Raw genomic sequence first — 16,005 nt, 5'->3', positions numbered from 1 at the left:
CGCGTTGTTGAGAATATCAGGAACGGGATTGCCTCGACAGCCTCGCCTGTGATATGAGGGCCACATAGTAGAATCACACGAGTGTAGATGGTGAACATGGTCCTGCCTTCGCTTCGTTTGATGTCGAGAACGAGACCTACTCATCCTCCACCTGGGCCTAGTGTCGATGTGCCACCTCGCCCATATAAGACGATAAACAGCCTGAACAAACTTATTGGAGACTTATCCTTTCCGCAACGTCTGACGTCATCTTTGTGCTAGATACGTCTCGGATGTCTTTCAACGACCAAACTTTTTCTCCAAACCTAGGTAGAGTGTCTTTTTCCCTGAAGTCGTACAAAGTGCCAGCTTCGACTAATAACCCTTTACTCATGTGGTGGATGAATCCTGGGCGATGGGGTCCTCTGAAGATCAACCTGTATGAACCGATCATAATCTTGCCATAATCAGAATGGTGCTGGAAAAGATGTGCGAGTACCTGTGCACGCTCGTGACGGTAGACGAGGCATCGCTGATGTGTGGCTGAATAGAACCTTTCTTGAATGATCAAGGTGGAATCGAAATAGCGATGTACGGAGCAATGTGTTGGGCCCCAACAGAAGGTTTCAAGGACATACAAGATGTACAGGGACAGAGAAAAGAGGCGGTCAATATCGAGTTCGACATGGTCCCAATTCCTACGCGGCGCAGCTGATGAAATTCTAGAGTTTACTGATTGAAGTGCATCTGTATTTATAATAGATGGTATCTCATCGTAGTGTATTGTTGAAAACTCGGCCCCTCCGAAGCCACAGTTTCACATATACTCCGAAGATCTTCTCAGCCATGGACTATGGGGAGTTCTCAGATCTAGACACTAGATGAACATGCAGCACTCACAGAAAAGATTTAGCTCTGGGGTCCCAAGTGCGGGCATATAGTTCTTCGTCAAACCTAACAAGATATTCAGTAAACAGAAATTTTTACGTCTAGTGAGAGTAGTCGTGCTAGGATATTCCTATGATTGAGGCGACCGTGTAAAAGGGAACGAAGACCTTGAAATATACCATATAAAATGGCAGCCATTCGCCGATTTCGGAGCTGCCTGTTATGACCCTCATTGATTGCGGGAACACTGACTCTCAGACGTACACGCGGTAATTCTCGAATCGTATTTTGATAATCCCATACTTATCGATAGGAGAGACATTGAGGCTGCAACAGATAACCGTTACTAAATCATATACTCGGAGATGAAAGTTAGTGTTACTTGTCGTGCGCACAAGCCAACTGTCGCTCCAATCTCGAACCGCATTCCACATCACGATCCGAAGTTGCAATCTCTGGAGCCAACGGCGGATAACATCAGCAAGAGTGCCATCGATAATGCAATCGCGTCTGAAGCCCTCGGCGAACAGTGATCGTGTAGATTAAGTTTCTGTAAGGAAGAGTGATGGATGCCTCTCCTCGTTGATCAGATTCTCAATGTCCACGAGACAATTGTAAATTAAGCGGGCATGATTTCGACGGCATTGAACGTAATTCGTTCGGTATCCAGTAGAGTGACAGTGGTATATCTGTGGAAAGTGGAAGGTCTCTTGCCATCTGTAAGGGCTGTTGATATGGGGGAAGTACTATGCCTCGAACTGTGAAGTTGAAGACTCGGAAGCGTCGTGGAGTACACAGTAGCGAAATATCAAATATGAGTCGAGTTTTTGAAAGGCCATATTGCCATGTCCTTATACGCCTGTACCAAGGTCATAAAAACAGCAGCGACAACGAACAAGGAACTCAACTACAAGAAAAGATCGTCGTCGCAGAGGATGCGACATCACAAAACATGAAACAGCTTAGAATATGTATAATATTGTCTTGTCCTTGTCACAATGTCGAATCAAGCACGTGAGCAGGTGCATCCACACAGATATGGTGAAGATGCTTAGGATGGGTGGATGCTTACCTTTACAGATGGCAAGGCCAGTGATGGATGCAAAATAGGTACTTGTGATGATAGTGTTAGGTGTGGAAATATGTACAGTGCGAGATATATGATGTCTGTGGTGTAACTGTAACAGCATAGAAGGATGGTCAGGATATTACACTAGTACATAAAAATGCAATAGACGCACATTGATAATTAATCTGTCGACGACCGTCCGATAGTCTTATAGATGCGAGCAGTAGATAATCGTGAATAGAACGATGAAATGCCAACATTATTCAAAACATCAGAACGTCTTGTTAGTCCCTCCGAAAGTCGAATGATCGGGCATAACTTGCGTACTCCCCGGTTTCTTAATATCATCGCATGGCTTCTTCCGGATCACAATCTGCATCATCTTCTGATTCTACAGAGAGCATTGAGACCGTGTCGTCGTCCCGGTCTGAATCAGAGGCGAGAATACTGGTAGCCTTCGGTGGCGGCGCAGTCTGTGTGATAGTTTTCTTTACATGATTTATTCTACCATGAGCATCACGCGATTGGCGTTGTTTTGGAACATAACCATGCAACCGTTTACGGTGGCGCGTCAGAGAACCAGGATCGGAGGTGGAAAAGATACAGTCTGGGCAACGTTGGGACTTCTGCCGTGTGCTACAATGTTTGTAAGATTGGGGAGGGGGGGAGGGGGGTGAAAGATGTGAATAAAACGTACTGCGTTCGGATATGGGTGTCGACATTTGATTTCTGCATGTTCTCAAAGCCACATACCGGGCACCGATGCATCCTGCAAGAAAAGGTGAGATTTCATTTAACGGTGTTCAAAAGTTGCTTCTCTTACAATTTCGACTTGTCCTGTGCGTGGATACGCATGTGCCTAGGCATGTCACCCTTGCGTCGGATACGAATGTTGCATACGGTACACTGCGCACCAATGCTGGGTACCTTTTGCAAATGCACAGACTTTTCCTTGATTGAGCGGTGTAAACGAGAATGCCATATAAAAGGAGAAGACTTACGGTTGCACCACGAGGCATGCTGGAGGGTAAGAAAGAGAGACGGATAAATAATAACACATTAATAAAAGGGTTAAACATGCGAGATCCGGCTGGCATCAGACCGTGACTTCCGAAGATGGAAGAGAAGCAAGGCCAAAGTAGATTTAGCCTCAAATTGTCCGCCTTCTGCCATGCGACAAGCAAGAGCAATGCACGAATTTATTCAACGTGACGATCTTTTATATAGACCGAATTTTCGCCGAATTTAGGTATCCAGTGCTGATGACATCACAATTCTTGATGGACCGGCATTTCCCTTTACAGCAGTGGAGCTGTCAGTCTTGCACCAGGACCGCACTGACCACTGTCTGGATGAAGACAAAGCGCCCATCGACGGCCCCATCCAGCGATCACGTCGTTCTTCTTCCCAACAGTATGCAAACCCTTCACGAGGACGAGGATGATGTTGACGCAGCCAATACCCCAACCTTGCCAGCAACTTCAACGACCGAAGAGTCTTATGACTGGCCCACCTTCATTTCTGCGTACTCCTGGGGTAGATGGGACCCACACAAGACGCCAAATCCACCCAAGGGCGTCCATGAACCAGACGAAATCGAAATTACGACAATCCCAACTCGTAAACCAGGGAGGAATTCCGGTTCTGCTTACAGACTGAGGAACTCTTTCTCCTCATCGTCCGTGCCTTCCCCGACAGCATCACCAAAGGCTAAACCTGATCTATATCTTTCTCTGGCGTCCTCCAAATACCCCGCCTCATCTGTCGTCTCTGCCGCTACGCTTCGTTTGGCAGGCACCAACGTCAACCTTTCGCCATTGGCTCTTCCCAGTCCAGAACAGGAATTCACAGATCCTATGAAAGGCGTGTCTGTTGTCGTCCCAGGCGTACATCCCGATGATTCTCCCAATGAATTGGTCATGACCCCAGGCGGGACGAGGAAAATCATGCTTAAGAACTTTTGGAAGGGTGTCAGTGCTGCCGAAGATGACCACAGATCCGCAGAAGATGAAACAGATTATTTTAGCCATGCCACTTCAGCTCCGGAGAATCCGTTGTCAGCACCTCTATCATACACATCTACTACGCCGCCAAGGAGAGCGACGTTAACGCGACAGAGCTCCGCTCCTCTACCGGGTCCGCTGGCTCCAGCAGCACATGTAGCGAGCATGGCTCAGCGTACGGTCAACGACGAACAATTGTACAATGAACTCGGATATTTTACACCGCCAGATCCCCCGGATGAGATAGAACGGAGGAGAGCTTTATACAAGTTCAATCTGTGGAATTCTGCGTCAGATATCAACTTTGATCGAATAGCTCATTTGGCCAAATTAGTATTCAACACGAAGGGAGTATTTATCTCTCTCATTGACGCGTATGACCAGTGAGTTGCCTACACGTTGTTGCTGACTTCCCGTGATCTCACCGCCCCGGTGCAGATATTTCAAATCAGAGTGTTGGTCTGCATCTGTGGACGTGTAAATGTGCTGAAATACGTACTATTGTAGGGGGGATCAAGGTTTCACCATGCTCGCGAATGCGCTCTTTTTGTGCACACTCTATATTACAACGGTGGGCGGTTGTTATGTCTGTTGTTTCTGTTTAACAGTTTTCCATTCAGAGATGATGAACCAATGATCATTCTAGACGCCCAGCTTGACTGGAGATTTGTGTCGAATGTCTGTATATGTTTTCTCTTCGCGCGCGTCTCTAATCTCAGCATCTAGCCTCTCGTTACTGGCCCACCGAATATCCGCTTCTACGCAGGTGCGCCGCTCAGGACGCAAGATGGTTACAACGTCGGCACGTGAGTTATGTTGAAGGTGTCATTTGCGTTGATTAAAACCAGAAATAGCCTCGTCGTCATCGATGACTCGCCTAGAGATGACTTCACACCAAGACACCGGCACACACTGAAAGAGTTCGCGGCCATAGCAATGCGTGAGATGGAGTTATGGAGAGACAAAATACAACTCAGGATACGAGATCGGATTCAGAAATCTGTAAATATTCACTTGGTCTTCCTTCAGTTTGAAATTCATTCATTTTGTATACAGATGGAACAGTTTAGCCGGGAGTGCATAGAGATCGACGTTGAAAATGAGGTACCACGGCACCAAAACTCACCAGGGCAAGCATCGCCTCTGATGGTCCCGGTGCCCTCGTTATCAGCTCCGGCTTCATCATCATCCACACCCATACCAACATCTTCCATACCTTTGTCTCTCCATGCTGACCAGCCAAAAATCCCTCGTCAAGCTCCACCCGGTTATCATGCTGCAGACAGCTTACTTACTACCAATCCGCCATCCTCTCCAAGCTCTTCGTCGCATCAGTTTCCTTCATCATCCACGCCGAGCACCAGACCATCTTCAGCAGAACCTTCTTCTCGACCTCCTTTGCGTCCGCGGTATTCTAGTTATCAACACCGATCTTTTCTACACTCCGGCTCCATGGACAAAGTTTATTCTCGCGCTGCGCGTTTAGTACAGCGAACACTTGATGTAGAAGGCGTTATTGTTATGGACGTATCCCATTGTGATATGAACACAAATGTTCCAGTCTTCATGCCTGGAGACCTGGAAATGAATGGTCATAGTTCTGAATTGTCGTCGTCTTTGTCGCCGGACATGGGATTATCCCCATCCCCTCCGAATTCACATTCCACATTGGCAGGCGGCGAAGGCAACGTGAGCGTCGTCATGCACTATGGCGATCCGACGATGGAAACGAAAGTTAGAAGTTTGAGTGGGGAGGAGTGGGGTCGATTAGGCCGATTTTTCGACAAATGGCCAGAGGGAAGAGTTATGGAAGGCATCGTGGATTCAAGTTGGAGGGGGTTCCTGCCGACGAGGGTTGGATATGCGTTAAGTAAGTGCCTCTTGTCACTCTGGACAGATAACTAACATCGTCCTGTAGCTGTACCTATATTCAACATTGACAAAAGACCTTTCGCTCTCTTGTGCGCATATAATTCGTCTGATTCCCAGAAACGATTTGTAAGTCTAGTCATTTTGCATTTCCGTCGGCTGATACTCATCGTCCTGTTAGTTGGAAGGACATGAGCTTTCTTATTTGAGAGCAATAGGTACGTGCAGATATCTGGATGCGTTCCACACACTGCTGATACTTTCAGGTGTCATTATTCTATCTGCGGTACTCAAGAGACGCATGATACTGGCTGATAAGGCAAAGAGCTTGTTTATTTCTAAGTATGAGTCGCTCCCTTTGATGTATTCTTTGCCCCTTACGTATTTCCCAGCATATCTCATGAACTTCGGACGCCGTTACATGGAGTTTGTGATCTTTTAGCATTTTTCGAATCTGGAAGTAATTCTCACTGCGTAGATCTTGGCTGCCGCCGAGTTGCTTGACGAGAGCAATCTCAGTCATTCACAAACATCTTTCTTACAAACAATACAGGCTTGTGGAACTTCTTTGGTTGAGACCGTCAATCATGTATTAGATTTCACCAAGCTGAGTGGAAACTCCAAGTCGGGAGGAGTGGAGAACGTTATTGTACCAACAACGTAAGGCGGTCTTAAACAGCAAGATGTTAATGTTCACACTTTCTGAGCAGGGTCAATCTGATGCAACTGGTCGAAGAAGCCGTAGATGGCTGTTGGGTTGGGCACCGTGCTCGTCAAGCGATTGTCGGGGACACTGGTATTGGCAGCGTGTATTCTCCGCCGACAGAGGAAGGTGCTCCTTCATCCGTGAGAAGCAGGCATGTCGAGACCGTTATCGAGATTGGACATCGCCAAAGGGTGTGTACAATCCTCGATTCTCCCCCTCTCCCCGCCAAGAAAGGCTGATTTCTCATCTATCTTTTCTGTAGGGATGGTTACTCAAATGCGAGAAGGGTGGTATTCGACGAGTTCTGATGAATCTGTTTGGAAATAGTTTGAAGTTTACTACTGTAGCTTCCTTTTTCCTTTTGAGATTTACGGCACTAATAACACTTTCAGGACGGCTACGTGCATGTTGGTCTGCGGCAACTCCCTCGTACGGAAGACCTACCTTCCAACAAGATCAAGGTCGAACTTTCTGTACTGGATACTGGCAAGGCACGTTTCATTATCGTTCTATGTCCGCGCAGAATCGTAGTAACGAAGTACGTTACACAGGGGATAAGCCACAGCTTCTTGAAGGTAAGTCTGATCTATTGTAAGTAAGAATCAGCCCATCTGACTCATAACAGAACCACCTCTTTCATCCGTTTTCACAAGAGAACCCCCTTCAAACAGGAACTGGGTTGGGTCTTGCCATCGTGCACAGTATCGTCCGGTCTGAGAGTGTGGACGGCAAAGTCGATGTTTGGAGTGACGAAGGTGTTGGCACAGAGATCAAAGTGACGTTCCCTGCAGAGGTAACAGATGAGCGAAGTGGGGCAGTCGGAGCGGACATGGGATCATTTGGGTTCGATGACTGCGACCATGCCGCTTCTGTGTCACTGATTGGATTCGGACATGATCATCGTGGGGTCCAGCTTCTTGAAAGCGTCATGAGGTCATATGTGATTTCCTGGGGTTTTGAAGTTCGAGGAGACGTATCAAACTTGGGCGATATCGTGATCCTAAATGAGGACGTGGATCTTGTTGTCAAAGCCACGGAACAGCACGATACTATGCGACCGTTTATCGTTTTGTCTGGATCGCGGGGAAGCTCCAAGGTATTGTCTGTTGCCAGCGACCATGAACGGATCGGGGGATTTTGCCGTATACTGTACAAACCGGGAGGTCCTTCTCGTCTTCGAGCCGCCCTCAAGCTTTGTATTCATGCACTGAAAATTCAGTCACGATCCCCTGAAGTGGACTCTAGTTACCGGAAGGAACTGCTGCACCCGGACGCGGACATTGATGGGGTTACGTCTTCTCCGTCGATGTCAACGATTTCTACGAGGCGAAATTCTGAGGAGACTGGTAAATTTCAGCTCTCAAGGCCAACTCTGCCGAGATCGATTACTGCCCATCCTTTGCCATCGTCGTCTTGGAAGGGGCAGGCGATGAACCGGGAGAGATTCACGGTAGGATCCAGTTCAGAGCAAATACCAGAGGAAGAAAATATGAGCGAGTCCGAAACATTTTCGCCGACAATCAGCGTCGGGATGGGAGGAACATTGCTTAAGTCGTCTGTTGGTACGATACAGACGAGAATGAGCCGATTCAGAATCTTGGTTGTGGAAGATAATAGTATACTACGGAGTTTACTGTATGTCATATTCCGTCTTACTTCTCTTCTTTTTGCATGCTGATTATTGCAGTGCGCAATGGTTAGCAAAAAAAGGATATGATTTCCGGGATGCAGTAGATGGTCGCGATGGGGTTAAAGTGTATCAACAAGAAGGACCTTTTGAGTGAGTTCTTAGTAGTCGAGATTCTCCGTCAAAGTCTGACACACAACAGTGTCGTACTCTTAGACTTGTCAATGCCCGTGCTTGATGGTAGAATGTTTCCTATATACATGATCACATCTAATCTTTGTGTAGGTGTTGGCGCAACAGCGGAGATTCGTCAATTCGAATCTAGGGAAACGGATAGTAACCGTCGTCGACATCCAACGAAGATTCTTGCATTGACGGGAATGTCATCCCTCGAGGACAAACGAAGAGCTTTTGAAGCGGGCGTTGATGGATAGTATGTCCTTCCCTATTGCCGCAGCCTGCTACTTCGTTGACGGCTTATCCTAGTCTTGTCAAGCCTGTCGCATTCAAAACTCTAGACGCAATGTTCCACAAGCTCGGAATATCATAACAACGGACAGTTTCGTTTTTTTTTCGCAACGTATTCTTCTTGTTTTTGCATTCACATTGTATTCTGTCATTGTGCTATTTTCCTGCATGAAGAACTCCGATATCTAGCATTTCACTGTTGACTCGTACAAGTATATACTCATTTCAGCTTTATGTATTGTACTCCCAACGTTGTACGTCGCTATAATCTGATTGTTTTTGCGGGTAAAACATGGGTGATCAGTATTGGCCGACACACCTTCGGGTTATTCGGCACCACTGTGATTGGCCCTATCTCCACGTGATGTTCTATGACGAAATGGTTCTGATTTAAAAAATGACTCGGCGGGAATCAGAAATTTTGTTATAACTAACCTTCTCTTTTTTCATCACTTCCTTATCCTTTCTCGACATCTCCCCTACAAACTACCATTATGTGCCCCCACCAAAACGGAGACAATATTTCTTCCGACCGTTCTGAAATGGTTGAGGTTCCCTTGCCAAATGGGGCGTCTGCCAACGGAAAAAGGGGAACGTCGTCGAACCGCAACGGCCACTCTCAACGGCTCGAAAAAGAACGCCAAAATCCCTATGCACCTCGTGCATCTGACTTTCTCTCAAATATATCCAACTTCAATATTATTGAGAGCACTTTGCGAGGTTCGTTGTTAACCAAGGCGTTCTTAATGATCTGATGTGACTCCTCCGACAGAGGGGGAGCAATTTGCGAATGCTTTCTTTGATACCAAAACTAAAATCGCCATTGCCAAGGCGCTCGACGCTTTTGGTGTGGAGTACATAGAGCTCACATCGCCCGCCGCATCGGAGCAATCCCGTGCGGATTGTGAAGCCATTTGCAAGCTCGGTCTCAAGGCCAAGATTCTGACACACATTCGGTGTCATATGGACGATGCTAGAATTGCTGTTGAGACTGGTAAGTCCGTAATTTTCTTTCCTTTTCTAAGTCGTCTGAACGTCGACTAGGCGTCGACGGTGTCGATGTCGTTATTGGGACCTCGTCCTTCCTACGGGAGTTTTCCCATGGAAAGGACATGGCGTACATCACTAAGGCCGCCATTGAGGTCATTAACTATGTCAAGTCCAAGGGAATCGAAGTTCGATTCTCTTCAGAAGATTCATTCCGGTCAGATCTCGTTGATCTTTTATCGATATACCAGACCGTCGACAAGATTGGGGTGAACCGTGTTGGCATTGCGGATACCGTGGGTTGTGCGAACCCAAGACAAGTCTATGATCTTGTTAGGACGTTGCGGGGCGTTGTTGGATGTGACATTGAAATCCATCTGCACAATGATACTGGGATGGGTAGGTTTGCAATGCCCCGCTCGCTGTATCTCGATCTTATTACCCGCAATAGCCATTGCCAATGCGTACACTGCTCTGGAGGCGGGTGCAACGCACATCGATACTTGTACGTTTATGCATTTTCTTTCGGACAGTCGCAATTATCGAAATGACTTTCAGCCGTTCTTGGAATCGGTGAACGTGTTGGAATCACTCCACTAGGCGGTCTCGTGGCTTGCCTTTACGCCGCAAATCCGGAGTATGTCAAGTCTAAGTATAACCTCGCCATGCTTCGTGAAATTGAGAACTTGGTTGCCGAGGCCGTCGAGGTCAACATTCCATTCATGAATCCCATTACGTGAGAGAGAAAAAAATTGGAGTGCATATACCATTTCTTAATTATTTGCAGTGGTTACTGTGCTTTCACGCACAAGGCTGGTATTCACGCCAAGGCCATCTTGAACAACCCTAGCACGTATGAGATTCTCAAGCCCGAGGACTTTGGTTTGACAAGATACGTCTCTATCGGGTGATTCATTTCTTTTTTTTTTTTTGCACGTAAATTTTCTTTCTCATCAGACTATCTCCAGACACCGTCTTACCGGTTGGAACGCCGTCAAGTCGCGTGTAGAGCAGCTCGGTCTTACCCTTACCGACGATGAGGTATGTTTTTCACCCTTAAGTGCGCGTAATGACAAGCTCATGGCTCTCGCAGATCAAGGATGCCACTTCCAAGATCAAGGAGCTTGCAGACGTCCGAACGCAGTCCATGGATGACGTTGATTCGCTCCTTCGTGTATACCATTCCGGCATACAGTCTGGAGAGCTGGCCGTTGGCCAGAAGGAAGCTTTAGATCGTCTGCTCAGGAAGCACCGGGAGCAGAGGGATTCCAGCACTTCAAGAGAACGAAGTGAATAAAAATGAAGGCGATTACTGCTTCTACTGGTGCCATGTTGTACTTCTACATAATGGATTGATATCTGGCACAATGTTTGCCATAAGACCAAAGCAAGTCTGATATCCTTACCTGAGCGGGCTGTAAATCTCCTGATCGCCTAACAAACCAACCCAAGCTACCGGAGACGAGTAAATGTTTACCCAAGGAGTAAGTCTCAGGTTTTTTTTTTTTTTGATTAACCGCCACAAGTAAACTATCTACTAAGATGCGTTGGAGGTACAGGTTCTCCTTTCTTCTTGATCCGGTCCCTCCGGTCCTTCTTCTGATTATCCCCGGTGATTTGGCGTGTGATGTGGAGTATAGCAACGAGCATATATGGTATTTTGTGTCCCGTGTCCCGTGATATTGGATTGTTTTTGCGGTTGGTAAGTCTCAAGTAACTATACTCTATGATGGCACTGAATACGTGTCAGAATACAGCACGGTTGTAATATTAAACGCGTGCATGCGCAGATCATAGGTCCGTAAAAGGTCTCCGAGGGTATACGTCGTCGCAGAGACCAAGCGGAAGGTCAGCGTGGTGCGAAGGGTGACGTGCAAGCAAGGCGTAATATGCCGCCGAAAGGCTAGACGACGCGCTTCTCACATCTCGTTTCTGCGTGAACGCTTTCACAGTTTTGATCACAGTAAGGTAACGCGCATTTCCGGCACTTGTAACGACCCCAGTAGCCACAGACAGAACAAATTAGTCGGGGAGGATAGGAGGGTGCAGGAGCCTCGGCGGTCAAGTACGTGGGAGTAGAGGCGGGAAGTGATGCAATGCCCTATTCGAAATGGGTGAGCGAAACGCGTCCGGCATTTCTACGCAAGGGCCGCTCACGGATTCTTCAATCAGGGTGGCGAGATTTTTAGGATATAACAGAGCAGAGCGAACGTTCATTGTAGATCTCTTTTTAGTCGCGGCGGGTGAAGAACCCAATAATTTAAGGTTTCTTTTATCGGAAACAATTTGTCTGGCGCGACTTTTGCCGTATTTGCCTGGCTCGTTGTCGTCGCCGGTGACGGACATTATACTCGTCTCGGCATAGTTGGATCTCTGACGTGTATCTGTCATGAAAGAGCCACCAGCCTGAGTGAAGATCACATACTTCCAATTGGTCGAGATGTTTCCTTGTTCTTTCTGCGACGACCCGAGGATCAATAGTGGTAGTACTGACATATGTCTGGCGCACGTCTGCAGCAGTGATGTCAGTGAATTCGTTGAAAAAGGGAGGGTACATACGGTGCTCTCTTGTTCGTTTTGGAGGCATGATGATGGATGGGGAAGGTGAAACCGGGTCCGAAGTCCGACAAAGCACGCAATCAAGACCCAATACCAACCAATGGCTGGCTCGATAATTTTCAGAACCGAACCATTTTTCTTGTTTGTGTGTCGCTGTCATTCCTTTACCTTCATCCACCATGTCTGCCGCCCCGTCCAAGCTTCCTCTCCATGACCTGCCCACCCCAGAACCAGAGTCCCCCTTCAGACCCAGAAGGCCCTACCGATTCTCGACTCTCTGCGCGACAGTCGAGAACCCCAGCAACAAGGACCAATTTGGGAGCAGTTCCGTGCCCATATACCAGACCGCGACATTCAAGGGCGTTGGCGGCGAATATGACTACTCAAGGAGCGGGAATCCTACACGAAGCCATCTAGGTACGTCCCAGTGACCCGTTGTTCAATAATGCTTCTAATCTGGCCCGGAAAGAGCACCATATCGCCAAAATATCCTCGGCTGCTCATGCCTTTGCTGTTTCTTCTGGAATGGCGGCCCTAGATGTTATATTGCGTCTACTCAAGCCGGGCGACGAAATCATTGCCGGCGACGACCTCTATGGAGGCACCAATCGTTTGCTGACATACATCCGAACTCATGTCGGCGTAACCGTGCATCATGTCGACACCACGAACCCATCCACCCTCCTGGCCCTTATAAATGTTGAAAAACCGGCTATGGTCCTTCTAGAATCGCCAACCAATCCGTTGTTGAAGATTGCAGACTTGGCCAAGATCAGCAAGGACATTAAGGAAAGAGCACCCGACGCTATAATAGTCGTCGATAACACCATGATGAGCCCATACTTGCAACGGCCACTTGAGCACGGAGCAGATGTTGTGTACGATAGTGCAACCAAATATCTCAGTGGTCACCATGATCTCATGGCCGGCGTCATTACTTGCAATAGAGACGACATAGCCAAAGCGCGTATCCAGCTAGTTTTTTTCGTCCTTTTTACTCATTTTCCGTGCAGCAAATCGCATTTACTATCAACGCCGTTGGCAATGCACTTACTCCAATTGACTCTTTCCTTCTTCTCCGTGGCATCAAGACGCTAGCCGTTCGGATGGACCGTCAACAATCATCCGCATCTCAAGTCGCGACGTATCTCCATTCCTTAGGTTTCGTAGTACACTATCCTGGACTGGCCGACCACCCCGGTCGTGAGATTCACCAAAGAATTGCCGACGGAAATGGCGCGGTTTTGAGCTTCGAAACCGGAGACAAAGGTTTAAGCGAGAAAATCGTTGGCGGTACGCGACTTTGGGGAATCAGTGTGAGTTTCGGATGCGTTAACAGCTTGATCAGTATGCCTTGTGTGATGTCGTATGTCCAGGTCGGATTCATTGTCATTGTCTGCACTATCTGACGCGAGATTTTGTCTAGCCACGCATCTATAGACCCGGCAACTCGCGCAGCCCGCGGACTTCCCGAAGACCTAATTCGTCTGTGTGTCGGCATTGAAGACCCATCGGATCTCTTAGACGATCTGGAGCATGCCCTCATCGACGCTGGCGCCATACAGCTGGATATCTCCCAAAACAAATACGTCAAAGTCCGGCAGGTAGAAGACGATGCTATCAGTCGCGCCGTTGGAAAGCTTGGCCTCAAGGTCACCGACGGTGATCATGAGTGGTTTGTCAGTGCCCCCGGCAAAGTCATCCTATTTGGTGAACACGCCGTTGTTCACGGAGTGGTCAGTGTCCCGATTTTCCCTTCATGTTTCTTGCTAAGTCTGTTTTATCAAGACCGCCATCGCCGCGTCAGTGGATCTCCGTTGCTACGGACTCACCACGCCCCGCCTCGATGGAAAGATTTCCGCCCATTTTGCCGACATTGACAACTTTTACTGCGAATGGACAATCGACGACCTCCCGTGGCATGCTGTTAAACCCATTGCGATAGATGAGGAGCATCCCGAGATTTTAGATCAAGTTTTAGTCGATGCACTAAATACCGGTCCTTTGAAAGATCTCACCGAAGCCCAGAGGCACGCCAGAGCCGCGAGCGTTGCGTTCCTGTACATGTACCTCGTGCTGACGAGAGGTGACGTGAGGTATGATCTTCAGGTTAGCCGGTGATATCAGGCACTCACAAATCGTGATTAGGCCATCCTTCAATTTCACTGCACGCTCCACTCTGCCGATTGGGGCAGGACTAGGCTCATCAGCGTCGTTCTCTGCGTGTGCGGCCTCTGCCCTCTTGCTCCTTCATAAACGTATCAGCATCCCCCCTCTTCCGGCTCCGACGACCTCAGAGCACATTCACATCTCGCATCAAGGTCGACGGGCCATTCCTCCATCTGTAGCTGAAGAGATCAACCGATGGGCGTTTGTGGCTGAAAAAATTCTGCATGGCAACCCAAGTGGGGTGGATAACAGTGTAGCTGTTTTCGGAGGTGCTCTAGCCTATACCAGACCAGGATTTGAAAGGAAGAGCGGAATGGAAGGCATCGCAGGGTACGCTTCTAGCCCTCACTCAAGGACGCATTGGTTAAATTTTGCATCCCTACAGATTCAAATCTTTTAAATTCCTGCTGACGAATTCAAAGGTGCCGAGGGATACCAAGAAGCTGGTAGCTGGCGTTGGCCAAAAGAAGATAGATGTGAGAATATCTGTTTGAGAACCCAAGGCAGTGGCGCAAGCGCTCATTCGTCATCTCGCAGGAACCTGAAGTGGTTACAGGGCTCTTGAACTCCATTCAAAACATCAGTGACGAAGCCCGGCGTGCCCTTGCTGACCCTGAGATGCCTCGCGAGGTACTTCTGTCTGCAATTTCGGTGGGACATATTCTTTTTTTCTCGGTCGAACGAAGCATTTTACACCTTCTAGGCTCTGATACATGAGAACCATAAACACCTAGTTTCCCTCGGTGTGTCGCACCCTGCCTTGGAGTTGATCAGATCAAGAACAGGTGCCGCTCCCTACAGTTTGAGCACGAAACTGACAGGCGCTGGTGGAGGCGGTTGTGCCGTTACTCTTATCCCTGATGGTAGGCGTTATTTTTGCTCAAGTGGCACAGGGCCTGACATCGTAGTTTTTAGACTTTAAGGAAGAGACGCTTAAGGCGTTGCTTGATGAGATCGTTTCACATCAGTTTGACCCGTACCTTACGTCCGTTGGTGGCAGCGGCCTGGGTATTCTGTCACCCTACAGTGGGCATCGGACAGCAGGGCGTGCTGTGTACCTTCCTCCGGGACAGGTAACTCCACCTGAGACGCCGTCCCCAGGAGGAGGCGGTGTAAATTTGTGCCCTATCTTCCAGACGAAGGGGGTCCCGGAGTTGTCGCAATGGGCGGACAGCTTAGGCAGATGGATGTACGTGTAGGCGGGAGAATTTAGATTTGATCTTTCTTTTCGATTCCCTTTAAGATAGCTAATGTGTAGGATATAAATTATTCAGTCTACTTACTGACGAGTGCGTCATGATATTTTCGGTTTACCGTGTCCAACATATCGTGCAAGTACGACGTTATAGCGGCTCCTACACCTTCGAAATGGAGGGGTCCTGCCTGATAAGTAGCTATCTAATAATGATGGTCACCTTACGAGCGACGCGTCATCCGCGTTTGTAACTTGCTTCTTGGGATTCGATAATGAGTGCAGGTACCGTCAAAACGGAAGCTTCCCTTGGGCGTAATGCGTATATAATAATAACCCATGCGCAACTAGGGATGATGTGCGCGTTCTAGCTGGAACTCTATTAGAATTCGCTTCAGCCCGGGTACTCAGGCACAGGCTTTCTCTGTAATATGATTTGTCCTGGGATTGGGGCGCTTGCAACCGTCCAGTCATCTACAGTATTCAATA

At 48.0% G+C, this 16,005-nt stretch overlaps 5 protein-coding genes across 5 annotated transcripts; 3 read left to right on the top strand and 2 right to left on the bottom strand.

The window, feature by feature from the left end:
• Positions 1 to 2,280: 2,280 nt before the first annotated feature.
• BT62DRAFT_916160 (uncharacterized protein) lies at positions 2,281 to 2,955 on the bottom strand (the record flags this gene model as incomplete). The annotated part of the gene is made up of 4 exons (XM_043183981.1): positions 2,281 to 2,572; positions 2,634 to 2,705; positions 2,760 to 2,887; positions 2,938 to 2,955. 4 exons carry the CDS (start codon positions 2,953 to 2,955, stop codon positions 2,281 to 2,283), a joined length of 510 nt encoding a protein of 169 aa, XP_043044565.1.
• A 237-nt stretch (positions 2,956 to 3,192) lies between these two features.
• On the top strand, positions 3,193 to 8,830 carry BT62DRAFT_960666 (uncharacterized protein). Its single transcript, XM_043188567.1, has 20 exons — positions 3,193 to 4,322; positions 4,378 to 4,394; positions 4,447 to 4,510; positions 4,560 to 4,617; positions 4,666 to 4,745; positions 4,794 to 4,941; positions 4,996 to 5,809; positions 5,858 to 5,937; positions 5,990 to 6,150; positions 6,201 to 6,234; positions 6,287 to 6,468; positions 6,519 to 6,705; positions 6,777 to 6,857; positions 6,907 to 7,005; positions 7,066 to 7,089; positions 7,140 to 8,149; positions 8,202 to 8,294; positions 8,344 to 8,381; positions 8,427 to 8,574; positions 8,628 to 8,830. The coding sequence occupies exons 1-20, from the start codon at positions 3,199 to 3,201 to the stop codon at positions 8,689 to 8,691; spliced, it is 4,506 nt and encodes a 1,501-aa protein (XP_043044564.1). The 5' UTR covers positions 3,193 to 3,198; the 3' UTR covers positions 8,692 to 8,830.
• A 231-nt stretch (positions 8,831 to 9,061) lies between these two features.
• Positions 9,062 to 10,983, top strand: BT62DRAFT_960663 (homocitrate synthase). The gene is made up of 8 exons (XM_043188566.1): positions 9,062 to 9,329; positions 9,382 to 9,603; positions 9,654 to 9,995; positions 10,048 to 10,101; positions 10,155 to 10,332; positions 10,384 to 10,503; positions 10,565 to 10,637; positions 10,690 to 10,983. The coding sequence occupies exons 1-8, from the start codon at positions 9,104 to 9,106 to the stop codon at positions 10,891 to 10,893; spliced, it is 1,419 nt and encodes a 472-aa protein (XP_043044563.1). The 5' UTR covers positions 9,062 to 9,103; the 3' UTR covers positions 10,894 to 10,983.
• Positions 10,984 to 11,113: 130 nt separating this feature from the next.
• BT62DRAFT_926710 (uncharacterized protein) lies at positions 11,114 to 12,206 on the bottom strand. Its single transcript, XM_043185101.1, has 4 exons — positions 12,156 to 12,206; positions 12,022 to 12,107; positions 11,754 to 11,969; positions 11,114 to 11,697 (listed from the first exon to the last, which is right to left on the bottom strand). Exons 1-4 carry the CDS (start codon positions 12,181 to 12,183, stop codon positions 11,500 to 11,502), a joined length of 528 nt encoding a protein of 175 aa, XP_043044562.1. The 5' UTR covers positions 12,184 to 12,206; the 3' UTR covers positions 11,114 to 11,499.
• Positions 12,207 to 12,241: 35 nt separating this feature from the next.
• Positions 12,242 to 15,737, top strand: BT62DRAFT_941731 (cystathionine beta-lyase). Its single transcript, XM_043187805.1, has 10 exons — positions 12,242 to 12,572; positions 12,625 to 13,133; positions 13,169 to 13,521; positions 13,582 to 13,891; positions 13,944 to 14,251; positions 14,304 to 14,654; positions 14,710 to 14,800; positions 14,862 to 14,975; positions 15,028 to 15,187; positions 15,240 to 15,737. The coding sequence occupies exons 1-10, from the start codon at positions 12,335 to 12,337 to the stop codon at positions 15,521 to 15,523; spliced, it is 2,718 nt and encodes a 905-aa protein (XP_043044561.1). The 5' UTR covers positions 12,242 to 12,334; the 3' UTR covers positions 15,524 to 15,737.
• The last annotated feature ends 268 nt before the right edge of the window (positions 15,738 to 16,005 follow it).

Source organism: Guyanagaster necrorhizus (genome assembly GCF_019112545.1).
Source record: "Guyanagaster necrorhizus MCA 3950 unplaced genomic scaffold BT62scaffold_3, whole genome shotgun sequence".
NCBI lineage: Eukaryota > Fungi > Basidiomycota > Agaricomycetes > Agaricales > Physalacriaceae > Guyanagaster > Guyanagaster necrorhizus.
This window is presented reverse-complemented; position numbering and strand designations above follow the sequence as displayed.

Bases quoted from the DNA above. Each gene is read 5' to 3' on its own strand.
- BT62DRAFT_960666 (XM_043188567.1), top strand. From the start codon at position 3,199: ATGACATCACAATTCTTGATGGACCGGCATTTCCCTTTACAGCAGTGG. The intron at 6,151-6,200 runs GTATGAGTCGCT...CGTATTTCCCAG, and splicing joins AAGAGCTTGTTTATTTCTAA to CATATCTCATGAACTTCGGA. The intron at 6,706-6,776 runs GTGTGTACAATC...TCTTTTCTGTAG, and splicing joins AGATTGGACATCGCCAAAGG to GGATGGTTACTCAAATGCGA.
- BT62DRAFT_960663 (XM_043188566.1), top strand. From the start codon at position 9,104: ATGTGCCCCCACCAAAACGGAGACAATATTTCTTCCGACCGTTCTGAA. The intron at 9,330-9,381 runs GTTCGTTGTTAA...CTCCTCCGACAG, and splicing joins TATTGAGAGCACTTTGCGAG to AGGGGGAGCAATTTGCGAAT. The intron at 10,504-10,564 runs GTGATTCATTTC...GACTATCTCCAG, and splicing joins ACAAGATACGTCTCTATCGG to ACACCGTCTTACCGGTTGGA.
- BT62DRAFT_926710 (XM_043185101.1), bottom strand. From the start codon at position 12,183: ATGCCTCCAAAACGAACAAGAGAGCACC. The intron at 12,108-12,155 runs GTATGTACCCTC...TCACTGCTGCAG, and splicing joins AAAACGAACAAGAGAGCACC to ACGTGCGCCAGACATATGTC. The intron at 11,970-12,021 runs GTATGTGATCTT...GATACACGTCAG, and splicing joins AACATCTCGACCAATTGGAA to AGATCCAACTATGCCGAGAC.
- BT62DRAFT_941731 (XM_043187805.1), top strand. From the start codon at position 12,335: ATGTCTGCCGCCCCGTCCAAGCTTCCTCTCCATGACCTGCCCACCCCA. The intron at 13,892-13,943 runs GTCAGTGTCCCG...TGTTTTATCAAG, and splicing joins ACGCCGTTGTTCACGGAGTG to ACCGCCATCGCCGCGTCAGT. The intron at 14,801-14,861 runs GTGAGAATATCT...GTCATCTCGCAG, and splicing joins TTGGCCAAAAGAAGATAGAT to GAACCTGAAGTGGTTACAGG.